This window comes from Solanum stenotomum, chromosome 5, assembly GCF_019186545.1.
Source record: "Solanum stenotomum isolate F172 chromosome 5, ASM1918654v1, whole genome shotgun sequence".
Taxonomy (NCBI): Eukaryota; Viridiplantae; Streptophyta; class Magnoliopsida; order Solanales; family Solanaceae; genus Solanum; species Solanum stenotomum.
This window is the reverse complement of record NC_064286.1, coordinates 431,730-458,010: the sequence shown is the minus strand read 5'-3', so window position 1 is coordinate 458,010 and position 26,281 is coordinate 431,730. Positions and strand designations below refer to the sequence as shown.

The 26,281-nt window shown below is 33.9% G+C and overlaps 5 protein-coding genes across 7 annotated transcripts; 2 read left to right on the top strand and 3 right to left on the bottom strand.

Annotated features, from left to right (window-relative positions):
- The first annotated feature begins 65 nt into the window (after positions 1 to 65).
- LOC125865267 (UDP-glycosyltransferase TURAN) lies at positions 66 to 6,428 on the top strand. 3 transcript variants are annotated; one of them, XM_049545468.1, is made up of 17 exons: positions 66 to 246; positions 326 to 435; positions 1,291 to 1,324; positions 2,284 to 2,339; positions 2,445 to 2,585; positions 3,418 to 3,566; positions 3,664 to 3,753; positions 3,839 to 3,905; positions 3,985 to 4,048; positions 4,126 to 4,240; positions 4,771 to 4,931; positions 5,017 to 5,127; positions 5,204 to 5,265; positions 5,362 to 5,414; positions 5,534 to 5,609; positions 5,892 to 6,020; positions 6,118 to 6,428. In XM_049545468.1, the coding sequence occupies exons 1-17, from the start codon at positions 240 to 242 to the stop codon at positions 6,139 to 6,141; spliced, it is 1,449 nt and encodes a 482-aa protein (XP_049401425.1). In that variant the 5' UTR covers positions 66 to 239; the 3' UTR covers positions 6,142 to 6,428. The 3 variants fall into 3 exon arrangements, with proteins under 3 accessions (XP_049401425.1, XP_049401427.1, XP_049401428.1); XM_049545470.1 differs by lacking the exon at positions 6,118 to 6,428 and having other exon boundaries at positions 5,892 to 6,044; XM_049545471.1 differs by lacking the exons at positions 66 to 246; positions 2,284 to 2,339 and having other exon boundaries at positions 324 to 435.
- Positions 6,429 to 10,732: 4,304 nt separating this feature from the next.
- On the top strand, positions 10,733 to 12,677 carry LOC125865084 (uncharacterized). Its single transcript, XM_049545255.1, has 2 exons — positions 10,733 to 12,366; positions 12,513 to 12,677. The coding sequence occupies exons 1-2, from the start codon at positions 10,892 to 10,894 to the stop codon at positions 12,589 to 12,591; spliced, it is 1,554 nt and encodes a 517-aa protein (XP_049401212.1). The 5' UTR covers positions 10,733 to 10,891; the 3' UTR covers positions 12,592 to 12,677.
- Positions 12,678 to 13,440: 763 nt separating this feature from the next.
- LOC125865083 (phosphatidylinositol 4-phosphate 5-kinase 6-like) lies at positions 13,441 to 16,795 on the bottom strand. The gene is made up of 8 exons (XM_049545254.1): positions 15,642 to 16,795; positions 15,357 to 15,524; positions 15,106 to 15,271; positions 14,907 to 15,023; positions 14,482 to 14,675; positions 14,228 to 14,358; positions 14,063 to 14,141; positions 13,441 to 13,917 (listed from the first exon to the last, which is right to left on the bottom strand). The coding sequence occupies exons 1-8, from the start codon at positions 16,793 to 16,795 to the stop codon at positions 13,626 to 13,628; spliced, it is 2,301 nt and encodes a 766-aa protein (XP_049401211.1). The 3' UTR covers positions 13,441 to 13,625.
- Positions 16,796 to 18,287: 1,492 nt separating this feature from the next.
- LOC125865085 (uncharacterized) lies at positions 18,288 to 19,513 on the bottom strand. The gene is made up of 4 exons (XM_049545256.1): positions 19,371 to 19,513; positions 19,063 to 19,165; positions 18,870 to 18,942; positions 18,288 to 18,548 (listed from the first exon to the last, which is right to left on the bottom strand). The coding sequence occupies exons 1-4, from the start codon at positions 19,447 to 19,449 to the stop codon at positions 18,303 to 18,305; spliced, it is 501 nt and encodes a 166-aa protein (XP_049401213.1). The 5' UTR covers positions 19,450 to 19,513; the 3' UTR covers positions 18,288 to 18,302.
- Positions 19,514 to 20,281: 768 nt separating this feature from the next.
- Positions 20,282 to 23,891, bottom strand: LOC125865086 (sm-like protein LSM36B). The gene is made up of 4 exons (XM_049545258.1): positions 23,740 to 23,891; positions 21,745 to 21,874; positions 20,725 to 20,838; positions 20,282 to 20,631 (listed from the first exon to the last, which is right to left on the bottom strand). Exons 2-4 carry the CDS (start codon positions 21,857 to 21,859, stop codon positions 20,585 to 20,587), a joined length of 276 nt encoding a protein of 91 aa, XP_049401215.1. The 5' UTR covers positions 21,860 to 21,874; positions 23,740 to 23,891; the 3' UTR covers positions 20,282 to 20,584.
- Positions 23,892 to 26,281: the final 2,390 nt, after the last annotated feature.

Below are 26,281 nucleotides of genomic sequence, written 5' to 3'. Positions count from 1 at the left end.
TTAATTAATAATATTTAAGTGTTAATTGGAGCAAGTTATATAAATTTTAAAAAAATATTAAAAAATTGACTTTCTACCTCCTATTTTACCAAACACGCCCCTAATTTCTTCATCTCTCTCTTCGGATCTCCTTCATCTTCGTCGATTTCCCCTGTATTTAACTGAGTACTTTCACTATCACTGGAATGGTGTTTTAATCTCAATTTCTGTTCCGGAAGTAAGAATTTTGTTTTGCAATCATGTCAGGTACGATATTCAATTAATTTTCGACAATTTTCCAATATTTTTTTGATGCATTGAAACCGATCAAATTTGTTGAATTTAGGGCAAAATGAATCGAGGATCCGACCCAGCGGCAGGGCAGCAGTAGTGGTTCTCGGCGATATTGGACGTAGCCCTCGTATGCAATATCATGCTCTTTCCCTTGCTCGTCAGGTACCCAATCCATGATTTTTATTATTTTTTAATATTTTGCACAGGGTGTAGGGGATTAGAAGTTGGAGAATCGAACCCTTACTAATAAGGTGAAAGTTCAGATTTTTTTTTATATTATTACATAGGGGGTAGGGGATTACAAGGTGGGAACGAACACTTATGAACAAGGTGAAAGTTCAGATAGTCAACCATCTTAGCTACTGAGTTTCCCAGAATTCTTGAATTGAAGGAAGTGGATGCACCTTTTAATATATATACACACACACTTCTACCTTTTTTCTTATTTTGTATTTGAGTCAGAATTTGAGATAGTGGTGGAGCCTATGCAGATGATCCATCCAAATTAGTGCATTTTTACATATTTTGGAGGTTCTGTTATGAATAATCTGGGTATAAGTTTGAGTACTAATCTCTGAACTTGAGGTTAATTGTTTCTGGCTGGTTGCTAGGTTCATGGTGTAGTTAGTATGTAGGAACAACATTTTTAGATTAAAGAAAAATTGTCAGATTCTGCTGTTGTGATTGGTCTTAAAAGGACTATCTTTGACATACTCTAGAACAGTCATTTGTGAGAATTGTAAAACTCTTCTGTGTTGACTGATGCTTTTTGTTTCAGACTTCCAGTGTTATTTATTTGAAGACTTCAATTATGCTGTTGTATATGTTACCATTAGTTACTAATGTTATTTAGTATGATGGATGCATGTTTGCTATTGTAAGAGAGAATAGTAATATATCTTTTCTGTTTTAAGTGATGATGAGAAAACCACTTTTTATGTTTCAAAATTAGTGGTTGATACACTTCATTGATCCAGGCCCTTTATATTCTTATGTTTATCCTTATACCTTATGCAGGCTCATCTAGAGGTCGACATTGTTGCATATGGAGGTAAGTATCATGTAACAACCCATGATAAGCATTGTTTCATAAAGAATGCTTCTAGCTGCATATGTCCGAATTATTGATAAGCATTGAATATATGAAAAAAGATTGTTTCTGTTTACGTTTCAATTTTAAAATGAAATAAAAAGAGCATGATACAAAAATATGGTGTCAATTTTTAGATACAGGAAAAATTTGTCAACATAGTTGAAATAACATAACATGGATTAAATCTGTTTGTGGAACATGGTTGAATGAAGCAGAATAAGATGATGATGAAGGCTAAGGGGATACAACTTAGGCACTTGGGGGTGGGCAAATGGGGTGAGCACATGGACAAAGATAGACAATGGTTGGGAGTTTGTAGGCAGTGCGGTGGGCGTGGAATGGAGGCAGAGGTTGTGTGCTGTTAGTTAAGGGCTCAAGGATGGAAGTGGAGGGAGGCACACTTTGGGTGGGAGAGGTTGAGTATTTAGTTCATACTCTATTTGGTTTGAAACCTTCCTGTGAGAATCCACAATTGTTAACTCCCCCACACATCCTCCCCCCCTGTCGGGAAAACACACCCCCAAGCCCGTAGATTTTCAAGAAAAAAAGGGGAGCCTGGTGCACGAAGCATCTCACATTCACGCAGGATCTGGGGAAGTAAAGAAGCACTATTAGAGGCTTTATTAGATAAGATGAATGAATTTTCATTTTTTCTTCCATATCACTGTCCTAAATATTGTAACATCACTGGCTCTACCATTCCATTTTTCTTCAGATATACTATTCTTCTATCATTGGCATGTAGAACAGTTTGAAACTACGTGAAACTTAAATTCCAGACATTGTGCATAATTACACAAAATTTTGTACCACTTGGTATAAGTGCTTGGTTTAATAATCCCGTCCAAACATTATAATTTTTCTTTTGGCTTTATCCTGCCTGGTCATTCTGATTTTTAGTTCTTAATTTTGAGTAGGTTCGGACCCTCATTCTGCTGTAAAAGAGCATAAATCTATTCACATCAATGAAATGGTAATAACTGGATGATCTAGCTGTCTTTCTGGAGTGAAAAGCTCAAAGACATCCTCTTCGGTTGTGTCTGTGTGATTTGACTTTGAGTATTTTGGCATCATGCAGACACAGTGGCCATCAAACCCCAGAAGTTTTCCAAAGATACTCCATCCTTTATTGCTCATACTTAAGCCACTGGTCCAGTTTTTTATGCTTCTATGGTATCTCTGTGTTAAAATTCCGAAGCCGGATGTTTTCATAGTTCAGGTGAGCTATTAGCTACTTTTACATATATGCTTACAACTATTAAATATGTAGGTCTTAGTGACAAGTGCTAGTCATGTGGCCATATATATTAACATCTAGTGTCTTTTATGTTTAAAAATACAAAGAAAGAATAACTAAAGAGAATCATCAATAGGCTGGAGTTCAAAATTGTTACTATTACTCGGAGAGTTCTGTGTGCATGTATGCACGTGTCCTTGAAACAAAATATTGGATTAGGAAACAATCTCCTCATACCAACCTTGACGCGTACAGTTTTTGATTCACTATGGTGCTTCAGTTTTTGAAGTAAAAGCTACCAGTTAATTCTTTTATGTATTTGACTTGCCATAAATCCATGCATGTATATCTCTCAGTAATTTCTTTATTTGAGTTTTCAGTTAGTAATTTCAAATTTTCCATACGACATTTCGCAAGTGAGCATGTCTTTCTACTTATTTTTGTTTTGATTTATAAGTATTTGATATTTTGAGAGCCAGCATAAAGACGGGCCTTGTTTTTCTCCTCAAAATTAACCAGAACCTGTGCCAACTCTGAGGTTGCTTTCTCATTGGTGCTTGAACTGCTGGTTCTTCCATATTTTTCTAAATGCTTTATCTAGTGGGTGCTGAACCTGGATTTTGGTTATGATCCACCCAAGTTCTTGAGGAATGTCCAATTAGGGCATCCTCACTAGCGCTGTTTAGTTATTTGGGATCAGAACTCCCACTAGAGAAGATGGGGATTGAGTTATGATTGATGCAAGTCGTGCATCCGATTTGGCATGCTTGAGCTTTAATTATATCAACTAATGATAGCGTTACTCCTTTGCCAGAATCCACCATCTGTTCCTACACTGGTTGCTGTAAAATTGGCCAGTTGGATTAGACGTTCTGCGTTCATTATAGATTGGCATAACTTTGGATATACTCTTCTAGCATTGTCTCTCGGGAGAAATAGTCGGTTTGTGGCTTTATATCATTGGTAATTTGTTCATCCTCGTAAGTTATAAACCTCCATTTGGGTTTAGCATCTGGTTTGTGAACTGTGCAAGTAAAACAAAATTTGGATATTTGGATAGGATTGAGAAGCATTTTGGGAAAATGGCTAATGGTTCCTTATGTGTGACAAAGGCAATGCAACATGAATTGGCTCAAAACTGGGGAATCAGGTAGGCCATTGAGCTACTTGGAATATCTAACAATCTGATTTTCTTTGTTTACTGACTTGTGCATCATTGCTTTCTGGATTCTCAGTGCCACTGTTCTATATGACCAACCTCCTGATTTTTTTCAACCTGCTTCCCTTGAGGAGAAGCACAAGGTGAATTATCTTGTCTATAACAAAGCTTCCCTAATATATTCAATACTTCTTAGTTTTAACCTTCAATTGTCAATTGCAGTTGTTTTGTGGGATTGATAAGAGTCTGAGAACACCTTACAGCCTTCAAGACTGTCTTAGCAATGGTACATACTATAATGAGAATTTCCATGTGATGAACTGTTTTAGATGAAGAATTGATATGAATCTGGCATATTTGCAGAGGTACTAACACTAGACGATGACAATCCTAATGTAACTCTATTTACAACTCAGACTGGCACAGATATTTCCTTGAAGTGGAACAGACCAGCGCTCATTGTAAGCAGTACAAGCTGGTAAGTTGTTTGTAAACTTAATTTAACATCCTATTGTGTTCTGGCATAGTGAACCTTACATTTTCTTTTATCACACAATTTATCCTCATATAACATAGTATATAAACATTCTTCTTCGGTATCTTTTACCCTAATCTTCATCCTGGTTTACAAAATTCCAAACTTGATAGTGGTGATCTATAGTGTTAAGTTGTCCCACATCAGTTATGGGATGTCGAGTTGGTCTTCTTACATGGTCTTCGGCAATCCTCTCCTCATAAGCTAGTTTTTGGGTTGAGTTAGCCCAAGGTCCATTTCTTTAAATACTGCAAACTTAATCACTATCAGTTCAATGCTTGTGAATATCAAGAAATGATGGGCAAGATGATTGGAAACAATGGAAGAGTTCTGTCTCTTATTTGCACCATGTGCTGAGAAAGTTCTATTTCTTATTTGAACCATGTGTTCATGCTCCTATTTCAAAATTCAAAGATGGTAAAACAGTCTTGTCTTCGGTGACAGCTACATGACATTATAGTATTGGTTTTTAGGACTCCGGATGAAGATTTTAGCATTCTCTTAGAAGCAGCACTAATGTATGATAGAAGGGTTTCTGCATTGCTGAACGAGGATGACTTGAAGAGGGAGGATGTTTTCTGGCAGGAAATCAAGGGTGGGAAGCAATACCCTAGATTATTATTTATAATTACAGGTAACTGCTGCTCATGTGTCAAAGAGGGATTTTACTTCTTATTTTGGTAGACATAAGCTTTTCTTTACTTTGGGTTCTTTTGAAGGTAAAGGGCCTGAAAAGGAAAAATATGAACAAAAGATGGCAAAACTCAACCTTAAACGTGTAGCATTTCGTACTATGTGGTTGGAGCCAGAGGATTACCCATTGCTTCTTGGTATGAGCTACCGATCTGTTGTCATCTTCTTGTGTTCACCTTAAAATTGTCTCAAATCGTTTGTTCCCTTGTATAGGATCAGCAGATCTTGGTGTTTGCTTGCATACGTCCTCTTCAGGGTTGGATCTTCCAATGAAGGTTTTGTCTCTACATTCTTAAAGAGCACAAGTCATTTTTTTTCTCATGTATGTTCAGAACTTCTTAGTAGGCTTCATTCTTGTAAATTCCTTTTAGGTTGTGGATATGTTTGGCTGTGGATTACCAGTCTGTGCTGTTTCCTACTCTTGGTACGATGCATGTATTCCTCTTCATTTTCATTTCACATGGTCTTGACATTTGAAAGTCTTAAAAAATTACATACTATGAGAAGTTGCATGTTGACCCTTCTTCACTGCCCTTTATCAAGTATCAACGAGCTGGTCGAAGTTGACAAGAATGGCCTACTCTTCTCTTCATCCTCGGAACTGGCTGATCAATTTGTGGTAAACTCCTAAACTGACAGAAATGGACCTTTTATCTCCTCTTTCTTTGTACTTTTATGTTTGTTTTACATTGTAGATTTTATTAGATTCAGTAGTTCACAAGATATTGCCATAATAATAATTATCAAGTATCAATCCCCTCCAACGCTTTATGCTTCATACTTGCATGTCTGAACCTGTTATATACCTTATTCTAGCCATTAGCTATTCCTAGAGTCAACCGGTGAGCTTACTTCCTGAGAATATTCTATCTTATTTGCTCAACTGTGAAAACCTGGGCAGATGCTGTTTAAAGGATTCCCAGGTGAATGTGATGAGTTGAAGTCGCTGAGACAGGGAGTATTGGCAAGCAGATCTTCTGTTAATTGGGCAACAGAGTGGGAAGCAAACGCCAAACCCCTAATATCCAAGGCAAGTAGAGTAATTCACACATAAGACAGCTTTTTCTAATTTGTTGCACATGCCATTATTATTTAGATGGCATCTAAACACGCCATGCATTATGCAGGTTATTTTTGACAACTCGAGCTGATTTTGAAGCAAAGATTTCAGAACTCTGGTGTCAACTACCCCACAGATCTGAGGAATTTCGGAAATTATATGCTCATCTAGTGTCACACTGCAAGCCGAGGGTCCCTGCTACTCTCCCCCGCCCCTTCCCAGGCTCCACAGAGAAACCAATTTTTGCGGCTCTATTAGGATCATTAGTCAATAGTCACAGATTTCTGTTTTGGGTTTTGTGATAACTGAAGTTGTACAGCTCTAGAAGTGGCCATAGCACTATTGAGGACTCACTTGCCTTTTACCTCTCTTAGTAGTTTAACAAAGTTATATACATTGTGGGGTTGCTTTACGACGTTCCCAGAATACATTTTGTGTGTTTGAACCAAAAAAAAGAGAAAAATAACAGATTTTGAACACTTGCACACAAGTGTTTGTATATCTAACAACTTTAGTCTTCTTGTTATCATTATAATGCCCAAATGCAAACAACATAATATATCTTAGACTCGATTATTCAAAAAGAAACTAGACATGCAGGGGTGTGATCCATGGTTGAGAATCCTGAGGTCTTAGGTTTAAAACTCAGTGGAGACAAAAATCATTAGGTGATTCTTTTCATTTCGCCTAGCTTTGGTGGACTAAGTTACTTGGCATTTGCTGGTGGAGTTGGTAGATATTTCGTGGAATTAGTTGAGAGCTAGCCCATACATCACGGTTATAAAGATAAAACCCTAGAAACATAACGGACACATGCAACCCATATCGACGATATCAAGTATCAACTAGTTGAAATAAAAATTTAATGTTGGTATACTTCTTTTAAGTTCCAGTAGCCTTTTTAAGTTTGTTTAAGGATTGACATAATTATATAATATATACTTAATTCTTTTAACTTTGGGCATATTTATATAGATATCTGTATAAAATTAATAAAACTATCCGCGCGTCGCGCATGAATTTAATATCATGAAATTTATAAAATAATACTTAAAACATATCCGTCATTAAAATTAAAACACTACATTATCTGACATACAAAATTACGTAATAAAAAACATTAATAATGTCAATGAAAATGAAAATTAAACATCTTATCATTTATCAAGATCTGTAACATAAGCAATGGTGTCAGTGAGTCACTTAACAGAAGCAAAATACACGAATATTTAATTGTGCAGAAAGGAGGTTCAGAATTTTTGTTGTTTTAAAATGAGAGGAAATTTCTCTATTTATAGACAACAAAGGGTAGTGTGAACAAATGTTTATTGTACCTTATCGAAAATGTTACAACTATTTGGAAAAGTTGCAATCCTTCGAAAAGGTCACAACTTTGCATTAAAGTTGCAATTTTTCATAAAAGTCGCAGTTCTTCATTAAAGTCACAATTTTTTATAAAATGAAAAGGCTAATTTTGAAAATAAACAATGTTACCACTAAAATATACTTTTAGTGGCGACTTATATGGTATTAGCGGCGACTAATTTTGCCACTGAATCATACTTTTAGTGGCGACTTTTAGAGGTATTAGCGGCGACTAATGTTGCCACTAAAACATACTTTTAGTGGCGACATTTATAGGAATTAGCGGCGATTAATGTTGCCACTAAAACATACTTTTAGTGGCAACTTATATGGTATTAGCGGCGACTAATTTTGCCACTAAAACATACTTTTAGTGGCGACATTTATTGGAATTAGCGGCGACTAATGTTGCCACTAAAACGTACTTTTAGTGGCGACTTTTATAGGTATTAGTGGCGACAAATTTTGCCGCTAAAGCATACTTTTAGTGGCGACTTTTATAGGATTAGCGGCGACAAATTTTGCCGCTAAAGCATACTTTTAGTGGCGATTTTTATAGGTATTAGCAGCGACAAATTTTGCCACTAAAGCATACTTTTAGGGTCGACTTTTATAGGTATTAGCGGTGACTAATTTTGCCACTAAAGCATTCTTTTAGTGGCGACTTTTATATGTATTTGGCGACTAATGTTGCCACTAAAACATACTTTTAGTGTCGACTTATATAGGTATTAGCAGCGACTAATTTTGCCACTAAAACATACTTTAGTGGCGACTTTTATAAGTATTAGCGACGACTAATGTTGCCACTAAAACACACTTTTAGTAGCGACAATCATAGGTATTAGTAGTGACTAATTTTGCCACTAAAACATACTTTTAGTGGATAGGTATTAGCAGCGACTAATTTTGCCACTAAAACATACTTTTAGTGGCGACTATTAAAGGTATAATGGCGACTATTATAGATATTTGCCACTGAAACACACTATTAGTGGCAACTAACTTTGGCACTAAATCATTCTTTTAGTGGCGACTATTATAGGTATTAGAGCCGATTAATCTTGTCACTAGAATAAATTATTAGTGGCGACTATTATAAGTATTCGCAACCACTAAGTAGTGACTTTTCCATAATGTTATGACTTTTAAGAAGGATAAAATAAATAAGAATCCTGATTTGTGATGACGGCGCATATGCAGGTCTTATAAACAAGCGCAACGTTTATGAAGAGCGGCAAGAGTGGTAACAAAATGAACAGACGAAGCATTTGTTGAAGGCTGAAACTACGTTCCTACTGTAGTGGGAAGGGTAGTTTTGAAAATAAATTAAAAGAAAATTTTGATTTGTGGTGGCGCCACATAGGCGGGCCTAAGGTTCTCTTTTATATATATATATTAGTAAAATTACTCACGCGAAAATTTAATATTACGAAATTTGTAAAATAATACTTAAAATTTATCGGTCATTTAAACTAAAATACTACAAAGGAATATGATAATTATAACATCTTATCATTTATCTTTCAATCAATCATTTTTAATTTGAATTTTATAATTTATCATTTTGCTTTCAAGAAGTGTTACTATTTGATATTTTTGAGGAATCAAATGAACATCAACCGGTAATATTAAATATTTTAATAAATAAATAATTGTTGGTGAATGAATAAATAAATTATAAAAGGCTGAAAAAAGTGATGAAATTCAATTTGAAACTACACTTCTATTCCAATCACAGTGTCGAAAACACATATATTACTTCAAGAAAAGTATTTATAACTTGCAGTAAACTTGAGAAATCTGTTCATATTTCATATTGAATATGAACAATTAATTTGTGTAGTTATCTATGTCTTTGGGATAAAAATAGGTTGCAGTCTAATCATATTCCTCTATAGGTTATCCGGCACATCCTTGAGCTTATGTCAAAAGTTTATTAAAATTTCGTCTTCTTTTTTTGGTTCACTTCACACATCAATGTGCGATAAAGTTTTTAAGATCTTTATGTGCTTGCAATGACATACCAAATTTGAATTTTGTCTTCAAGATAGGGTAGTAGAGATCTTTAAGCAATATTTTTACTCTACTTTTAACAATTTTAGTAGAAAAAACTTGAATAAATACTCAATTAACGTTTGTTATTTAATCTGTATTAACAAATACTTATAACAATAACTTTGCAGAAACATAAACAACAAAGTTTAAAAGATATACTCAAAAACAATAATTAATAAAATAAGTATAAATCAATGACTGTAAAAAAAATATCAGGATAGAATGAAACAAAAAAGAAAAAATCGAGCCCACTAAATATATAGTGTACCCTTAAGAAAATTATTGTCCTTTATTACCCGAGGTTTAAAGGAATAGATTTTCTCATGATATAATGATTCTATTCACCAGTGTATTGATACAAAAAACAACGGTGAAGTGAGTCACTCAACATGAGCAAAGTACATGAATATTTAATTGTGCAAAAGAAGAAAAAGAAGTAGTTCAGAATTTTCGTTGTTTTAAAATGAGAGGAAATCCCTCTATTTATAGACAATAAAGGGTAGTGTGAACAAATATTTATCTGCCTTATCAGAAAGGTCACAACTCTTTCGGAAAGGTCACAACTTTTCATAAAAATCATAACTTTTCATAAAAGTCACAATTTTTCATAAAAGTCGCAACTTTTAATGAAAGGGAAAGGCTAGTTTTAGAAATAAATAAATTAAAAGGGAATTCTGGATTCTGTTGGCGCCACATAGGCGGAGGCCTAGGGTTCTCTTTTAAATAATATATATATATATGATATGATTACATAAATAGACGCATGTGTCCTACGTAGAATATATGTGTGTATACTTATTTAATTTTATATAAATTTAAATGTTTACTTGCACACATTCAAATATCAACTGAATCAAGTTAGAAGGGTATGTTTATAAATAAAAAATAAATAAAGAGAACTCCAAATGATTGAGTATTTGAATGACATCTCTAAAAGAAGTAGGAATAAACATAATTATACTTTTTGTAAAGATTAAGCCACCAAAAAAAAATTCTATGAAGTTTGGCTGCTCTGTTTGGTAGGGTCTAGGAATCATACAAGATTCTCCTTAAATAAAAAACTTAGTAATTTTAGCACGTGGTTAGGCAAGAATGAAACCAAACCCTCACATAATTTTGTCACCGCCGCCTGAATATTCAGCTTAAGGGCCCCTGCTGTTTCTGGAAGCTGTAATTTGTCAGTACTCAGTTCTAACACTTTTTCATTTTCTGCAAATAATTTTTCAATTCTTATCCCTTTAGTCCTTTTTCACAACCCCATTTGTTGTATTTTGGTAACTGATAAAAAAAATCCATTCAAAATTCTTCTTCTTTCTGTGCTACCTGTCAACTGCCAGCAAGAACTCATTTTTACACTGATAAGTAAGAGACTTTAAGGTATCTTGAAAAAAGAATATTTGGGTATATCAAATTTGAAAATGCTTGTTTCACAGCAATTCAAGATTCAATTTTTCAGCCACCCTAGTTCTCATACTAAGTTTCTAGCTCATGGTAAAAGCTTAAAAGTTCCAACCATTAAGCAAGGACTCTTTAATCCCACTATAGGTCATAATCTATGTGTAAAGCACAAATCTTTAGCTGTTTCTTTGAATGTGGATGAACCTAGAAGTTGCAATCTTGAAGAAAAGATTGAAGTGGTTCAGGAAAAAAGCTTTTGGGGTGCTGTGGGGTTGATTGTAGGTACTGCTGTAGGGCCAGGAATGTTGGGATTACCTGCAGCAACTGTAAAATCTGGTCCAATTCCATCAACCATATCTCTTTTGTTGACTTGGGTTTATGTTATTTCCTCTATCATTCTTGTGGCAGAGCTTAGTTTTGCAGCTATGGAGGAAGATGAGGTTGATGAAGTTAGCTTTACTAGTCTTGCAACCAAGGCATTAGGAAGCAAACTTGGGTCATTTGTTGCTTTGGTTTATGGTTCACTAACTTTTGCTTTGTTGGTAGCCTGTGTTTCAGGTATTGGCTCAATTATTTCTCAGTGGTTTCCCAAGATTAATCATGTTCTTGCTAATGGGCTGTTTCCATCGCTAGTTGGGATAGTTCTCTGTTTGTTACCTTTTAAGGTTATTGATGTAGCCAATAGGTGTCTATGCATTACAATGCTTTTCTCCATTACAGCATTAGTTGTAATTGGAATATTTGTTGGGAGAATGAGTATTCTTGATTCTTTTGGATTTGCTTCTTGGAGATTTTCATCAGTTTTGCCTGCTATTCCTGTGGCTGTGCTTACAATGGGGTTCCATGTTATCACACCTTTTATTTGTAAAATTGCTGGAAACACTGTACATGATGCTAGAAAAGCAATAATTGTAGGTGGGACTATTCCTTTAGTCATGGTAGTATCATGGAATTTGATTGTTTTGGGACTATCTAGTCACAATGCTTCATCTGTCTCAAGCGACCCGATCTCACTCTTGCTCTCTGTCAATTCCTCTGCTCTACCAGCAGTTCAAGGTTTTGCATTTTCAGCACTAGCCACTAGTTTGATAGGATATGCTGTTAGCTTTCCAAAACAGGTTGTTGATACCTTGGATTTGATCTTTAGTAGTTCCAGTTCCAGTCCCAGTCCCAGTCCCAGCCCTTCTAGAGGAGTAGTAGGCAAAGTTGGTTCAGCCACATTTAAGTTGAGGCAAAATCTTGGAAATGCAGGGAAAGTTTCTTATAGCGGAATCAAGAATGCTAATGCTTCAGAAAATAGAGTGAACTCTGGTTTTGAATCTTTACAAAGCCTTGTGATTCCTTTTGTTCTAGCTTTGCCAGTTCTCATTGGCTCTTTCTTTCCCTCTACATTTTCAAGAGCTCTTGATTTTGCTGGGATTTACGCCAACTGCTTTCTGTTTGGCATCCTTCCTCCGGTGATGACGTACATTTATCAGTACAGGAGAAAACTCAGGTATGCCAATAGTACCACTAGTAAATATAGAAAGATAGACTTATGCTATAGAAATAAGAAACCAATTATGATGTTGTCTAATAAACTGCAAAATAATAGCAGGAAATTCTACTAACATTTTTTATCTGGTGTTAATTTTTCGACAGGTTAGGCATCTTGCCAGGAGGAGATGGCGCGCTGCTACTACTTTTAGTCATTGCTGTTATTCTAGCCATTTGGCATTAGACATTGTACTTCTCTGCTAGACTTGCATCATTGATATGCATGTAATTTTCCTGATTCTTGATGGTTCAATGGAGAATACCAAGTAAATTTAAGAGTTGAATCAAGAAAGCCTTATAGTTCTCATTCTTTCTTGTATACCTATGCTGAATCATGGTGGTTACATTGGGGGTTGACCATTATGTTAGTTTGCCCTAGTAAGACAACATATTTGAGCTAGCTGAGCATGTCTAACGAGGAGACAACCCAGTTATCACGTGTGTGTGAACAGTGTGAAGTATAGACAAGTTGTGGCTTTGTCAGTATGGAGGTTACCCTGACACTTGTTAAGTCTCCCACATCGGTGGTGGATGGGATCTTTTGGTCTCCTTATATGGAGTTAAGTCCAGGTGACATATCTATCAACATGAACTTAGTAAACAATAACACATGAGGTATGATCTTACAGTGTCTTCTTTTTTCTAATCTAACTTTAAATGGACAGAAGAGATCATTTCCTTTTGCTCTTCACACATTTCTAGAGGATAATAAAAATATCAGTAAAACTTGTTCATGAATCATACTAAACTGAAGGGTTAAGAAACCCAAATGAATTAGTAAATGGAACTTTGATTAATTCAAATAAATTCTACATTAAAATCCATCCTTAATTCCCTGCAAATACCTTGAAACAACAAATTTTCATATATGTAAGTAATGCAACTTATAAATCACATTTGTGTTGCTTCTGTTATCCATGTTGCTCGGACACTTCAAAAATATCGACAGTTACATGCCTAGTCCTCCAAAAGTAGTTCATTTTTAAGGATCCGACAACATTTCTGGAGACTCCAAGCAACATATCTGTTACAACTTTTTCTATACAATAGTAACTCATTCTGTATTTTGTGTATACCTATAAAATGCAGTGAAGGAAGAGTGTATATATATATGTTCTTCTCTCCTTCTAATCTTCAACTGCAAATAATTTCCAAAAACAACAAACAAATAGTACTTTAGTCCTATGCTAGCTTGAAGCCCTCTTTTTAACTTTCATGTCAGTTATCTTCTATAAAAACTTTGAATATGTAATCGCGAAAACGCCTTGAGTATGCCTTTGGATCAACTGCTGATATTGAGTTTGGATCACATTGCATAGACTTGTACGCGTGCTCTAGCTTCTTTGTAATGTCATAGTCTTGAAGTATGTCTATGACCCCGAAAAACAGTATCACATCATACAACTCTCCTGTTGGATCTCCGATTAGCTGAGTTTCCGCTTCAGTAGCTTTCCTCTCTGTCCTTTCAACTCTTGCAGGCATGTTTATTCCTAGTTTTATGCTAGCCCACCTGCAATTTTTGACACAAAGATCAAGAAACGACGAATAAATAGTTAGTTCAGTGACTTTACTGTTACAAAGAGCAAGTCTAGTGCCCGGTGCATAGTACCTATAGTTCATGTAACTAGATGATTATCAGGGGATTGAAAACTTACCCTTCCTGATCAAGAAGCAATTGATCCATATCAGCTCGAGAGACACGAGCAAATGTTTCATTTTCCGAGCCTCCATTATCTGCAACGAGTTAAACAAATGAAAGTAAGACAAACAAATTGAAACGGAAGAATTGTTGTTATGATTCAAATGAAGTTAGAACCAACCAATAGGTGTTCCAGAACCAGAAGATGTCTGATCTTCAGTACTATCTGCTTCTCTAAAATGGATACCAACTAAAAGGCTATAGTCCATCACTCCCTCTTGTTCCATGAACTCACAATCCCTATCAACTTGCCTGCAGAATGTCGCAAAAATCATTTACTGACATGTGTTTTACACTTGAAATGAAACGTTGAGTCTCAAATGTCAGAGGATAGTTACATTATTCGACATGAAAGTTCCAAAGCAAAATTTTTACCTTCGGAATTCTTGAAACCATGTCTTTTGTAACCTGAAAATGAAGTTGAGATCAAGGTCTTTAAGGGTTGTTGTTGCTTCAATCTCGGATTCTGGTTTATCTGTCATTCTTCCAAATGTTGATCCTTTCAAGTCGAATCGTCTATGAATTGAGTAATTTGTACAAAAGAGGTTCCCCATGATAACGAATCGTACCTAAAACCATTCATGAATATATTAAAGTTGTTCACATTGAACTTCCACAGTTAAACCTCTCTTTAACAGTCTTTGTAACAACATGTCACTATAATCACCAAGTTTTCTTTAAAGCCGTTTTTCATATAACAGCAATTCACTATAGCAGCCAAAAAATATTCAGAGAAATGACGTTGTTATAGAGAGATTTGACTCTATTAGACTTCTGTTATGGTACTTTATGTCTGATACCTTCTTCTGTGCTGGTCCACTTAGCTTCACACAATGCAGGCCATAGTACTTAGTCACAAGGGTGTTCTCAAAAGCGCGAACATGATTGAAATACGCGCTAAGCATCCTTAATAGCACCTAACAAATCCATTGGCAAGTAAAATCAGAAGGGGAAGTACTGATCTTTGCAGAAAAAAATTGCAGTTATTTAGAGACTTACTTTTGTTTCTGCCTTCTTCATTGTCTTGATCATATATCGATCATCGTTTGTCAAGTAGAAAAAACTTCCACTTTTTCCAGGGGAACAAAGCTCCCGGAGGGCATCATTACCACAAATCGATATCATATAATCAGCTGCATCCACTTTGAATAACATCCGTAATGCCCTGAGGAACATCACAATCGATGATCACTAGTTCCAACGCGTTCTAAAGTCATCATTTTCAACAAGTAATAGAAATGAAGCCTTACCTGAAAACTTTCGGACAATAATCTTTCCATCTGAATTCACAAGACGGATGAGGAGGTGTGATCTTGGATCCTTCTGTTGGAAATCTAGTCCAATACTTCTCTCGAGGATCAAACGCTGATGGCTTGAGATCTAGTGATGGTGGAGGACCAGGCCGTCCCACTGATACCCTATCGATAATTTACACAAGAAAAATCACAACTTTGATCTTTGAAAATGCACAACAAACACAAGTAACTTGTACATTTACTAATATAATTAGACGAAAAACGAGTTAAATTTACTACCTGATTCCCAACTGCAAATTAAGCATAAGCTCATAATTCTTATGTCCTTTGGAAATAGTTTGGCCTTGTCTCTTAACAACTTTAGGAATTCTTATAGGACTTCCTCTTAAATATCCATCAGGATCCTGCAAGCCAACGATGGAATCGTCCAAATAATAAGAAGTACTAGCAGAAGTTCCTCCAACATCAGATAAACGAATTCTACCAAACTCCCTATCAACAGGAGGTGCATCTATTCTCCCGTCCAACGACATTCTCCTAGGCTTAATGTTGCTGTCAACAGCCTTAGATGACCTCCATAACGCGAGTTTCTTCTGTGAAGGCAAAATAGGAACTTTCTCAGGTGGACAGATAGTACATTCAATCAAATCGACGTTGAAAACTTGTTGAGGATCCCATTCAAGATTACCAGTTTGTAACAATGAAGTAGATGGATAAAATGTACCATTCTGTTCATTTGGATCTTTACTCCAATTTCCAACATAAAAACTTCCATCAGTCCATTTAAAAGTACCATTTCCTTTAGGAAATCCATCTTCCCAATTCCCTTCATAAACATTTCCATTAGTCCAATACATTTTGCCTTTACCAAAAATAGTTCCATTTTTCCATTCACCAACATAATAATTTCCATTTTTCCAATTATACCTCCCCTGTCCTTCTTGTAATCCCCTACACCATTCACCATCATAACAATCTCCGTTAACGTACTCCTTAACCCCATGTCCATGTTTCAAATTCATGATCCAACAACCCCTATAGGTATCACCATTAGGCCCCGTATAGGTACCATCTCCATCCATAAATCCAGTCTTGAAATTGCCCTCGTACATTGCACCAGAGGGCCAACTAAAGATGCCTTTGCCCATAGTTTTGCCACGAAACCAATCTCCAACGTACATACATCCATCGGTCCACCAATATTTACCTTGTCCATGAGGGAAATTGTCAAGCCAATAACCACTATAGTAATCACCATTTGGGAGAAACCTCTCAGCATGGAAGATTTCACCATTCGCGTAAATGTGATCGTCCTGCTCCTCATTTTCTTCCTCTGTTGTTGGTGATGATGAACCTTGTGTACAAAATATCGTGTTAGCACGTTTCCTTGTTGCAGCTTGTGTTATCCTTATAGTTGCCTCCCACGCCCTCATGTCTCTCTCTCTCTATATATATATCTCACTTTTCAATTTCTTCTTGATCTTCACATTTTTTTCTGTCTGATCAATCAAAAACTAATGATTTGATCTGTTTTTTTTTCATTGACAAAATGTTTTATTGTTTATGATCATGCATGGACATGCAAATTAGATACAAAATTAATCTCTATTTGCTCCTATTTGTTAGCTCTCATTCTATTTTCCTAGTTTTTGATGTAAGGAAGGAGACAACAACAAAATTAGAAATTACATTCACATTCNNNTAATAATTATGATTCATGGAATATATATATATATATAAAATATAATTTTTCTACTTGGGATAATAAGGACTTAAACATGTGAGAGTGCAGGTCAAAATGGGGCCTACTATAGTCTAATTCATTTGAAAATAATACTCCTATGCAATTGGAAGAACAATCAACTAGTGGATGGATTGAAAATATTTATATTATAATAAGCGGGATATGTTGTCTCGAGTTCGAACTCTGAGTATGGAGAAAATTATGTTGTGAGTGTTATATCCAGAATGAAGCATGTAATGCGTGATTCAGATATAGTTGGACTCCAATATGAACATCGGACACTAAGTGAAGATCCAAAAAAAAAAAAAAGTTGAACATCATATATATGTATGTATGAAGATTTTTTTGGTATAAATTTTGGGTCAACAAAGGTTATTTTTCTTTCATTTTTTGTGTTATTTGGATGGTTCAGAGGGAAGACTTTTTCAGCTAAAATTAGCGTTAAAACAGCTAAGAAATTGAAGTTTTATGACATTTGGAGGGATGAGAGAGTTTGGTGTTATCTAATTTTTCCATATTAGAAGATCATTAACTTCTCTTGAAAATACCTAATTAACCCTTTAATTAACAGGCTAAGATTTAAGTTATATAAATTGTATTATGAAAGTTTTTAGTTTAACCTATGATAGCAGATTAGTTGTCACATTTATAAAGTTACCACTTTATATTTTCTTTGTTTCATTTCTCATTGGGTGTTTAGTACTTGCAAGTCACAATAGTATTTTAACTCATCTAAATTCGTGTAGTGTAAGGTCTATTAAAGAAATTTTTTTCTATCATAACGATTAGAATATGTGAATTCAAATTAAAGGTGGAACTATCATATTTCTATCTATCTCTCCACATTTCTTGGCGGGGACCGAACAAGAGTTTCACCTACGGATTATATAGAACTCAACAACTTTGGATCAAATTATGTATGAGTAATTTATTTATCAAAAGAACCCAGTGAGCTGCGTTTTCTAAATATCTAAAACCGATAAACTAAAAATCCTAGATATGCCTTAGCTACTCTTGGTAATATCATATATATTTACTCCTAACTAAAGCATATATAACATGATTGTGTAAAATATGTTTTATAATATCATCAGTGCATACAACTTAAACAGATAACTGGAATCGAATAACAAGAGTAAAATTCATTGCAATTGTATTTACACATTGATTATTAAAAATTTCAAGAAATTAATTTCTTAGATCTTATTAAATTTAGAAAGAATAAGTACAGTAGCAGAAGTAACACCAGGAATAAAATCATTATCAGAAATTGCTTGTGGTTTTATTCTATTTTTTATGAATAATGCTGTGGCTGGTACTCCAAATAAATAATATAATGTTTCTTTTGCTCCAAATCCAGTAATTCCACTTTCACCATATAGTTCATGCATACATAATCCAAATTTTTCCTTTGTCATTTTCTTTCCTTTCACACTGTGCTTCTGCCAAAAAATAATAATAATAATAATAAATTAAGTTTTGGTTTATGAATTAATTTTTAGTAATGATAAAGAGGGGGTAATTAAATAGTCACGTATCATCATTGAATTTTACTCAATATAACGATTTATATTGTTTTCGATAAACTAATATTAGAGCATCAAAATGTATATTTAGGTAAGGTTCCAAAAGTGCTTAGGGGAAAAACTGTTTTTCTATCTTCTGAAAAATTATTTCTACTACGGTTAATTTCTATTATTTTTAATATCAGTAAAATAACAGAATTTTATCCGCTATAACAGTAAAATCACAAAACAACTTACCAGATATACTCGTTTTATAGCTGCAGTGCTTGGAATCTTGAATTGTGTACGTCCCTTCCTTCTATTAATTTCTCTAAAAAAGAAAAAAAAAGTTAGTCTTTTTTTTTTTTTCTTTTTTTTTTCATTGTGATTGATTAAAGGCAATATTAGACTATAATATATGAATTTGGGTAAATATGAATAACTATTTTACTCGACCGCATCGCAAATTGAATGGTAAAAATCAGCCATTGTGGTTCTAAAATATTTGTCATAACATAATTCTATTATTTCATCTTCAATTTCTTCGTCTCTTCCTGCAAAATAAATTACAAAAAACATTAAAAGAATTATAATATTAACATATTATATATGATCACTCTACATAACACGATGAATACGAATACAAGAAATCTTGAAATTATATGATTGTATCTCTGAGCGTTTTCCCCTTAATAAATCATATATTATGCATCTCGATTAGTTAGTTTAATAAATACCAAGATTGAATGAAGACCAGACCTTGGAAAGGTAGACCAAGTATGTTGATGGCTTCACTCATAACATGGAGAACTCCTTCACCAATTTTCTTGAACACCATAATTTGAAGATAAAGAAAAAATAAGGTAATAATGGTGGAGAAAGCTCAAGAGGAAAACATTTATGTATTATATATTTGGAAAGAGATCTATTTGGATGTGAAATGAGGCTTGGAAGGTAGGAATAGTATATCTATGGGCAAAACTTTTCATGAAGTTACTAAAATATATAAAATTTTCATAAAGTGAGGTCCAGAGAATATAGAATAGAGTGAACATTAAGGTCCGGAGAATGTAGAGTGAACGCGGACTTTATTCTTACCTCAAAGGTAGAGAGACTTTTTTCGATAAACCATGAGGTCAGGAGAATATAGAATGAACACTAAACTTATACCTACCTCAAAGGTAGAAAGGTTGTTTCCGATAGACCATGAGGTCCGAAGAAAATAAAATGAATGCAAAGCATACCCCTACCTCAGCAGTTTTCAATAGATCGTGAGGTCCAGAGAACATAGAATGAACATAAAACGTATCCCTGCCCTTAAAGGTAGAGAAACTATTCACAATAGACCATCGACTCAAAGAAAAACAGTCCAAAGCCATTTATGACTAGGACACTTTAGAAAGGATAAAGAGATCTATGCCTGGTCAATTAGTAGAATTGTGTCCTTTTGGTACAACCAACTATACTACTAAACTTGAGGGATTAAACAATGTAAATACTTGCCTTTCATGCAAGGAGAATCATTTTCATACCTTTTTATTCCTAAAAAGAAAGAATATAATATCTTGATGTAGCAACTATCCTACATTCTAAATTCTTCATAGAAAATGTAAATATTCCCATTTGCTAAATTGCAAAGCCATTGAGATATCTCAAGGTTAGAGAAGAACTTAACTCTTGCAGAATTCAAGGCAAGTAAATTATATATGCATCTATTATCCAAAACAAAGTCAGCATCAAACTGCTTAACAAAAACTCAAATCAATGACGAAAAGCTGCTACTTCTTGATCTTGGCAATGCGAAAAATGTCATTGACTCAATAAAGAAATAGCAATTAAGATAACCTCCATGATCTATCAAAACCTACACAAATTACAACATTAAGAGGAAACTTCATGGACATGTTGAAGAAAGGCCAGTTACATAATCAAAGTAGCCAGGATAACTAAGGCCAGTCAATCTTGTGCGTGATTTAAGCTCCCTCCCCTAGTGTCCTCTTTGATGTGCTGATGTAGAGCACTGCACAAGCAGAGAAACTCTTAATATTACATTCTGATCATTAGAGGCACAGGCATACTAAACGAAGGTTGGCAGCTAGATTTTTTTGCTTACCGTTATTTCCACGTATGAAGGCATCACCATATTTATTCTTCAATTGCCCATTAACATATTCTTCGGTTTGCTCCATTGCTATATTCATGTATCCATCTAAACAGGCAAGGATACCTGCACCAAGCAATAACAAACTTAGAATATAATTAAGCTGAGTTTGTCGTCATGAATTGTGAAGAAATGAACTACCACCGGAAAAAAAAAGCATAAGCAATAAGCAAAGAAAGTGAAGGCTAGCACAGGTTTTAGGTAGAGAGCATTTACTTTCTCAAGAAAACTTCTACCTAAAGATGCAAGCACACAGGTAAAAAGTTGGAGTGGTTCACAAGCAGTTATTATCGCTGGTGGCTAAGATAAATAGGTGGATAAGTTTCACATTACACATGCATTGGTTGCAGAGAAACAATCCCTTGGGTAGGCAAAAAGCCTACTTTCTTTGCTCTGTGAATGAGAGAGAACACCAGATGAAAAAACACTCTTAATTTCTCTAAATAGATTCTCCTTCATAGTTATAAATTGCATGTCACAGCTACCTACAATCAAGACCAACTTTTGAGGTAAATTTACAACAATTTGTACCTACGAAGCAGAATATCTTTTTAACATCTGTCAGATGCTTATTACACATAAATTAGTCCCAGTCTGTAGTTTAGTCTATGTATGCAGACAACTACCAGTCAATAACAAATGTCGGTAACCTATATAACACAAGACTGACCAATTAATATTTGAAATGTCAAAAATACTACACTTAATTTCACAACAATAGAACTTCCTTTCTATGTTAAAAATCAAATCTCAAGGACTATATCAGTTGCTGCTCTGTTACTAAATTATTAGAGTATTTAAATGCAAAGCTTGAATAGGGAATGGACAGTACATTCGACAATCTTATACATGACACTAGAGTTTCGTTGTGTTATTGAGTACAAAACTACATATAACCAACATGCATACACAAAAGAACAGTCAGTTTAAAAGAACAACAAGAACAAGCAAAAGCAAATCAGAGTGACTAACCTCGATAGTCAACACCAGAGTTCAATTTGACAACAACAGGTCGTCCACGAATAGACTTGAGAAAATCTGCTGGAGTCTTGGTGGTTGTTGATCCCTTCTCTCCTGTTCCACTCATTTTCAATTACTTACTCTGTAGCATATCAAAAGCGGCAAATTATCAAGATACAACTTATAAAACCAGTATACAACCATACTGCCCAAGCAACAGCAGAGTAGTTTGACATAAAGGGTTGCAGTAAACAGTATACACATAGGTAAAGAAAATTGAACAGAATACAGCCATCACATAGCACCAAGTTTTTCACCTGCAAGCGCTTTAACTGTTGACACATTCAAATGGTTTCCTAGAGTCTCCAACAAACAATTACTTTGCAGTTTATAGGTGTCATAATTCAACTATTAAGATGACTGTATTTCAGAGTGTTCTTATAAGCCTGCCATCAAGAATATAAATGGGCTACTAGCATGTAACCGGAAAAGATATTCTTTACTACTTGATAGTAGCACAGCCAGGAAGATATCATGCAGTTCAGAGTTCAAATATTAAAACAATTTTGCATGCGGAGTGTGGTGAATCTTATGCTAAGTAGTAGACCATAAAACCAATTAACTGGCTACGTCCTTGGCAGGCCTATCCACCACACTCCACAAGTGGAACTGTTTAACTTTCACAAGAAAGGATTCAAACCCTGGACTTTAGGAGCTTTTCTGAACTCTGATTATATACCTGCAAGCTCAGCCATCAAGCCCCACACCCCTCCTGCGCATCAGCCAATTCTGGACAACTCTTTTGGTTTCTAATATTTTTTTTATTTTTTTTTNTAACTGGCTACGTCCTTGGCAGGCCTATCCACCACACTCCACAAGTGGAACTGTTTAACTTTCACAAGAAAGGATTCAAACCCTGGACTTTAGGAGCTTTTCTGAACTCTGATTATATACCTGCAAGCTCAGCCATCAAAGCCCCACGCCCCTCCGGCGCATCAGCCAATTCTGGACAACTCTTTTGGTTTCTAATATTTTCAAGACCTCTTATATATGACCCGACTATAAATACCATAGCAGAAGATCAAAACTTGCACGACCTTGCATTTTCCTGATATTCATCTCACTAAGAGGCAACTCTATAGATAGTAGTGTTAATGAGTTAAGAAGTGAGTAGTAGATAAATCTGACTGGGCTCTAGGAGATCCCAAGGTACTAAAGAACTATTCAAGTAGATCATGAGGTATAAATGATGTTCGATAAAACGTCTTCATAATTAGTTGTGCACACTTTCTCAGCTCATGTGGCTCTAGATTTAAACTTATTGTTCCCCTATCAATTACAAGTCAATATTTCAAACCAGGATTTCTCCTCAATTAAAAGAAAACACTCCTTTAACTGAACAAAGCGGGATTGGCATTTTTCAAACTATCAAGGTCCAAGATTTAGCACTTTCGTGTAAAAGTCAATCTTTTCTAACGTTGCGTCAACTTTCTTACAACACAATCAGCTCCAAGAAAGAAAGAAAAAAGTACAACTAGAATCCTTATACAAAAAAGTAAAACCCGAGTAATTAACCATCAAACTCTGGAAGAATAAAAACTTCTCAAAATCAACAACACTTCATTTCTAAACAAGAAAGAAAAAAAGAAACATTAAAAAGTGAATTTGTGTGTACTGTCCTAAGCAAAAGATGTGGAACCCGAAACCCAAATCAGAAACACCGAATGCAATATGGGTTTTGTATTGTTAACCATATTCTATAACAACAGAGTAAACCCAGCTCAATTAACCCACCATAAACAATGAATTGATGTGTTTTTTCCTAAGCACACGAAACCCAAATCAGAAACACAGAATCCAACATGGGTTTTCTATATCGAAGCATATTACATCGATCGAAAGAGAACAATACATCGCAATTGGGTAAAATTAGAGAAAAAAAACAAAATTTACATATTTTAACACATCAAAAGAAACTAAAACAAATTTGAATATAAAAAAACATACCTCAAATAATGATTCTTTATCAACGGTGAAAAGTTGCAGAACAGAGAAACTTGAAGAGACGACGGATTTAGTGAGGAGCTAGGGTTTTGAATTCTTGTTTTTGTTGATGAGTAATGAATTGTTATTGGGTCTAAATATGAGGGGTTTTGTTAAAAACTCCTTTCTATCTTAAAAGATGTGAGTTTTGTATATTTGACCCCTAAACTTTGGTTATTGTTGTAAAAGTGTGAATTAATGTGAAATATTTTAAACTTTTTTCTGGTTAATACATGATATTTTCGTAACAATTTAATTTTACTTGGAGGAGTAGGCTTAGTCGAATCTAATTAAATGTTCATGTTATTTTTTTTTATTTTCTTTGTTTAGAATTGTGTGCTAGTTAATTTTCGATATTTTCGCCACATGATCGTATGAATCTTCTCATTTATTCAAGTCTTAATTGATAGTGTTATCACTTTTAATGGTGAAAAATAGTACTAGATATGTGTGAAATTAGTCTTGGTGCATGCTAAATAGCTTGAACATCAAAATTATAAAAAAGATACTACACATTTCATTAATATAAGTTTGAATATTATTTTCATTTTACTAGCATGTTAAGTGCTTAAATTTAAAAAAACACGAGACATAATTATATATATATGGAATTTTCTATAATATAAACAATATAAATATTTATTTTTGTAAGTATATATGCATTCAAATCATATTAAATAAGTATTGACTACATATTATGTCCCATTAGAATCAAACTGAACACTTCCTTTCAAAGGTTTAAAAAGTGTTATGCATCTCATGTGTTTGAGTCTTTATGATAATTTAGGAATTTGACGTTTAATTTTTTCGTTATCATTTCAAAGGAGATGAAATTATGCCTTAAAGTGTGCTTTTTTTCATGATAAACACTGAAAAAAGATATAGAAAATATCTTGAATCAATGTTCAATTACCCGGCATCATGTTACCTACTTTAATTTTTAGTTTACCCTTAACTCTTGTGTGCCTAAGATTTTTTAATTAGCGTTATGTTGTCATGGAAAATCAATTCCATACTTGATACTACTATACACTGCGCTACAAAACTTTAATTTATTAATTTACATTTATTCACAATAACCCTAAAATAATCCTTCTGATAGATATTTTCAATTCAAATTTTAAAAAATTTCTTGTGCAGGTATATTTCTCAAGTATCCATTATATATATACCACACTTTTTTTTTTGTTATACACATTAGCATTTAGCAAGATTGAATTTTATGATTTATTAACACTAATACGTATAATTAAAAAATGTGATATATTTTAAATAGTTAACGCATTTTACGTAATGAGGGTTTAAAAATACACGCAAAAAATTTGTTGAATATGTTTAATAAAAACAATTCATCATATGAATGGGATCAATTGATGCATTCAATACTATATCGAGCAAGTGGATAAGTTGATTTAAATTTTGAAAGCTAAGTTTGGGGGTCCTCCATAATTAAAAGCAATGTCGGCATTTTATTTGTTGGGAAAAAATACTACTACTTTTATAATGACAAACAACATTTTACTTGTGAATTTCATGTAAAATATAACTACATGTTTCCTTCACCTTTAAATAATTCACGAATTTTAAATATTTACATGCTGCTAAGTCAAAATTATAGTACATTGATATTGTGAATTTGTATAATCACTATATTTTAATATAGTGTAGTAAGTAACTTAATTATCTCTTTTTCTTTTTGTAATTCTTTTAGGTGAGTAATCATAGTACACTTTTTTTTTTTATACGCGAACGGTTAGAAGTTAAACACTTTAATTAGTATATCTTTTATCATTTTTCAAATATAGTCAAATTTCTTTAAAACAAATCAATTACCAAATGATCCCTAATTAATTACCTAGTAAATTTTTTAGTTAAAATGTATCATGTGCACACACAAGTTTATACTCGACAAAAAAAAAAGAGGGATGGATTTTAACATCTTATAATTTCATTTTATTCTTCCAAACTCAAATCAATAGGACCTCATTACCTCTCAAATCTCAACCTTTTTGTGGTGATTAATTTTTTTCATTCTATTTATCTATGTTATATACTTTAATCGAGCATGAATTTTATCCAATCTATTTTATAATTGAAAATATTTTTTTTTTCATAAAAATAAACATTCTATATTCTATAATGATAAAAATGGGTGTAGGGCACCAACTAACTCATAGTAATTTATTTACAACAGGACCTCATTTATTTATTGTCCAGTAGGGTAAGGCTTTAGCCATCAGATTTTCTTTTATTCATCATAAATGACAAAACCCTAGAAATTAAAATATTATTCCCAACTGAAGAGAAAAAAAGAAAGATAAAAAGGATATATTGCTACTATATTTCCTTTACATATTTAATTTTTTTTGTATTCGAGCCGTACGATTCTATCTCCATAATATAATATAAGGGTAATAAGACTATTGCATGATGTATACATTTGATTTTTTTCAAAATAAAATTACACTGAATATATTATTGTGATTATATATATATATATATATAT